Consider the following 3,675-nt stretch of genomic DNA (forward strand, 5'->3'; position numbering starts at 1 on the left):
TATTGCTCAATTTTGCACTTACCTTCTAAGTTCTAACTGATCGGCCAATCAATCGGCCAATTACGCTAGTCTTACCTTTTAACCAACCCCTTCGATTCGGTTTTTGTAGCAATATATAATCTCGGTCTCTTACCTTGACACCTATAACTCCATTTTTTTAGAGTAATGTAAAGAGTACTTCTTTTGATTCTTTATAGGGAAATAAAGTTTTTGTTTCTTCTCCTCCCTCTCACCACCCTTCATCTCTCCTTTTTTCCACATAACTTCCCTAGATCTCAAGCACAAAAAGTAAAAAAAAAATAGTTATCAAACGCGCCTTAAGTTTTTCAATTCAATTCATAGGAGAACACCAGATACATAGCCCAAGGGAAGAGAAACATATTTTCTTCTTTCGCCTCTACTAGGTATATAGTGGGAGGACTCTTGTTGCAAAAGTTTGAATGTGAAAAATGGGGAAATACTGCTAATATGTCTTTCCCCTAATAATCTCATTACTTCATTTTGAAATTAGAACATGATCGCGTTGATCATTTTACTCAACAAAATATAGTATACAAGTTGAGTATTTTCAACCAGATTACTACTTGTTAGAGTGACAAATAGTTACGCTTCCTCCCTTGGTTTTGGGCCTTTTGGTGCCTGAGGATTAATCTCATTTTCTTGGGAACCAATGTTTGTTTCACCTACGGTGATTATAACATGGGCATCTTCACCATCCAAAAGCACAGGGTGAACGCTTCCCCTGTGCAGCAACAGTGGCTTCTCTTGTGATACAGTGCACTCCACAGCTTTTTTGAAGTGTGCTAGTTCAGAAAGCTCATGAACTGATTTAGAAATTTTTTCTACCCCTTTCACAATCTCAACTAGTATTGAAGCAACTGTTGCAGCTGGTACAATTGCAAGTATGTCTGCAGTTTCTAGTGATGCAGCTTTGAGTGCAATTTTGAGGTCTTTGACTGCAGTCTTGGAGTTCTCCAAATGTTCACAAGCATCTTTTGGTTCTTCCATGGTTTTGATTGCTACGGCTAATGCTTTTAGCGCTTTTCCAGACTCAATACTCATAGTTTTGCAGGAGTCTTGAATTATCTGTAAAAATTCTGGTGGTACCTGCAAGGATGATACAATCAATTAAGTTGTCAATCAAACTACCAAGGCAGATCAATTACACATTATATAAATACATGTAAAATGGTCATTTTCCTTTTGTCAAATATTTTAATTAAATTATGGACCCTTGAAGAGTATGATGGTTTGATATATACTTGTGCATCTGAGTTGATGTGACCATTTAAAGTTTCAATCTGGTAGGCACATTGCCTGGCAAGGGCACCGATCTTCAAGTACTGCTTCCATGGATGGCGAAATTTAAAATGGCCATGTCCTGGTTCCCATCTTGCAAAATTTGCCTATACAAATATACAATGTGAGTAGACCATACCTGGCAAGTACAAGTTGTACCCATAATAGATGGCTAGCTAAAGATATTAGTGGTTTCCATGCCATGGTAAAATTTAGTGGCAGCAGGGAAGGAGCAAAAAGATGCTTTAGTACTCACCAAGGATTCTTCACTGCTTTTTGAGTTGAGGACACTCTTATATCCTTGAAGAAATGATTCCTTACTTTTGGAGACAATGCCTGCAGACTTTCCATCCTTAGGTAATGGAAAATATTCACCACCAAAACCTGTAATTAATTAGTTAAATAGATTGCTTATTCTTAGTTGATCTTTAAACATGTTGAGGAAAACTTAAGGAGCTAGAGCCAATGAGTTAATATATAATTTAGTTTACCTACTAGGTAGTTTGCAAGATTTTCTATATTGGAAGATATCAGCTTGTGCAGATCTTCACCAGCCCATACTGGACAAACAAAAGCTGATATGATCATGCAGGTTCCTCCACCTATTGCAATTGTTAAGAGTCTCTGATTTGACATCTCCAAGATCCCTTCAACATGGTACCCCGAGACAGTCACCATGCTAAATGTTAATATGAATATCAACACCCCATAGTCATATCTCGCCTTTATCCGTGGGAAGAACCGTGAGAATGTAGATGCTGCAGCTGCAACCATAAAAAACACTTGCATGCATTAGTATAAGCAATAGTCTTTTATATAGAGACAGCCTAGCTATAATAAGAGAAAACTTCGTGCCGGATCATTTGTCATGTTCATTACGTCAGAGATAGTGAATTAGGGCCGTTAATTAAAGTGGGTCCATGTTGGTCATGTCAGATATCCGGCAAAGAGAACGTTAACTCGACGCACTATTTTCTTATGTACAAATATACCTAGTAGGAAGACAAAGATCCCAAGCACAATGGGTTCTCCTTTCACTCCAAAAAGACTAGCTATGCGAGTAGCTCCAAGGCCAAGAGCACCAGCAATGAATGTTGCAAAACCTCTATTTAAACCTTTGCTGAGGGTTGCACCTACACAGAAAATGAAAATAAGCACTTGATTTATTTGAACATGATAAGTTGAATGAAACTTTAAAGTATGTACACTATTTTTCACTTACCTACAGTGAATTCAAACACTACTACCACGGTTATCACCGCCCAGATTCCAGCAATCCCAATACCATCGAAAAGGACTCTCCAGTAGTATAATATGGACACCAATGTAAGAGCCAAAGCCACTTTTAGAGAGTGAGTTACTCTCCTTGGGTCGTCTTGTCCTAGCTTTATAATGCTCTTTACAACTTTGACAACCTTGGTACTCAACTTTCCGAGCAAGGCCTTGAGCCATCTGCACAGCCGCAAGAAAAACCTGACCTTCTCTTCCCCTGCAGTTTCTAACTCGGTGATCTCCATGTCTTCAGTTTGGCGACAAACTGGATTAAAAGGTCTGAAAGGTTTGAAGAAAGATGGTTTTCCTTTCTTAACAAGTTATGTCCTATATATTAAGAAAAATTAAGCTAATTAAAGCCTTTAGGAAGATGGGTTTCCTTTCGTAGCTTCTAAAGACTTTAGAAAGGGGGAAGGGTGAAGAAAGTGGAAGCAACTTTGATGGGTTAAAGACTTTAGAAAGGGGGAAGGGTGAAGAAAGTGGAAGCAACTTTGATGGGTTGAATTCTCTCACAATTGGCCCTTATTTATAAGGCAGAGAGTTTGGTGTGAAGGAAGAATATTTTATGGAGAGAAAGATTTTGCTTGCAATTGAGAGAAAAAGGAGGGTTTTGAAAAGCGTGGGCTGACTAGGTTTTTACTTGAATCTGAGCTAATATTTAATAAAACCCACAAACTTCAGAGCATGATGTTAATTTATCCCACTTGTCAGACTAGAGAAATCAAGAGTTCTTCAACCCACTAGTCACTCACAACTCTACTTTCACCACTACTATGAGGTTAAAAGTTTAAAACCTTCAGCTAGCTTGGGTAATTAAGTGTGTGTATTTTAGTTTCCATGAAAACTCTCTCTGTTTCACACACAGGCATACACCATCTTTGAAACCCTAAATTTCCGTACGTTAAACATAGTGTGATCACTGTTAAGTCTCTGTGACTTGCACTGTGTTCCACTGTTGCGAGAGAGAGACAGAGAGAGAGAGAAGATGGTACCAGTTGGCTAACTCAGTTTTGAAGTTAATAAGCAGAACTGGTATGCATTGACTTTGAGCAGAGTATGCTTTCACCATGCCATGCACTAACCCCACCTGCTTTATTTAATTTA

At 38.4% G+C, this 3,675-nt stretch overlaps 1 protein-coding gene across 1 annotated transcript; it reads right to left on the minus strand.

The window, feature by feature from the left end:
- Positions 1 to 602: 602 nt before the first annotated feature.
- Positions 603 to 2,816, minus strand: LOC103424311 (aluminum-activated malate transporter 8-like). Its single transcript, XM_008362399.3, has 6 exons — positions 2,522 to 2,816; positions 2,292 to 2,432; positions 1,791 to 2,063; positions 1,556 to 1,683; positions 1,263 to 1,406; positions 603 to 1,107 (listed from the first exon to the last, which is right to left on the minus strand). The coding sequence occupies exons 1-6, from the start codon at positions 2,814 to 2,816 to the stop codon at positions 604 to 606; spliced, it is 1,485 nt and encodes a 494-aa protein (XP_008360621.3). The 3' UTR covers position 603.
- Positions 2,817 to 3,675: the final 859 nt, after the last annotated feature.

The sequence above is a fragment of the Malus domestica genome, chromosome 14 (assembly GCF_042453785.1).
Source record: "Malus domestica chromosome 14, GDT2T_hap1".
Classification (NCBI taxonomy): Eukaryota; Viridiplantae; Streptophyta; class Magnoliopsida; order Rosales; family Rosaceae; genus Malus; species Malus domestica.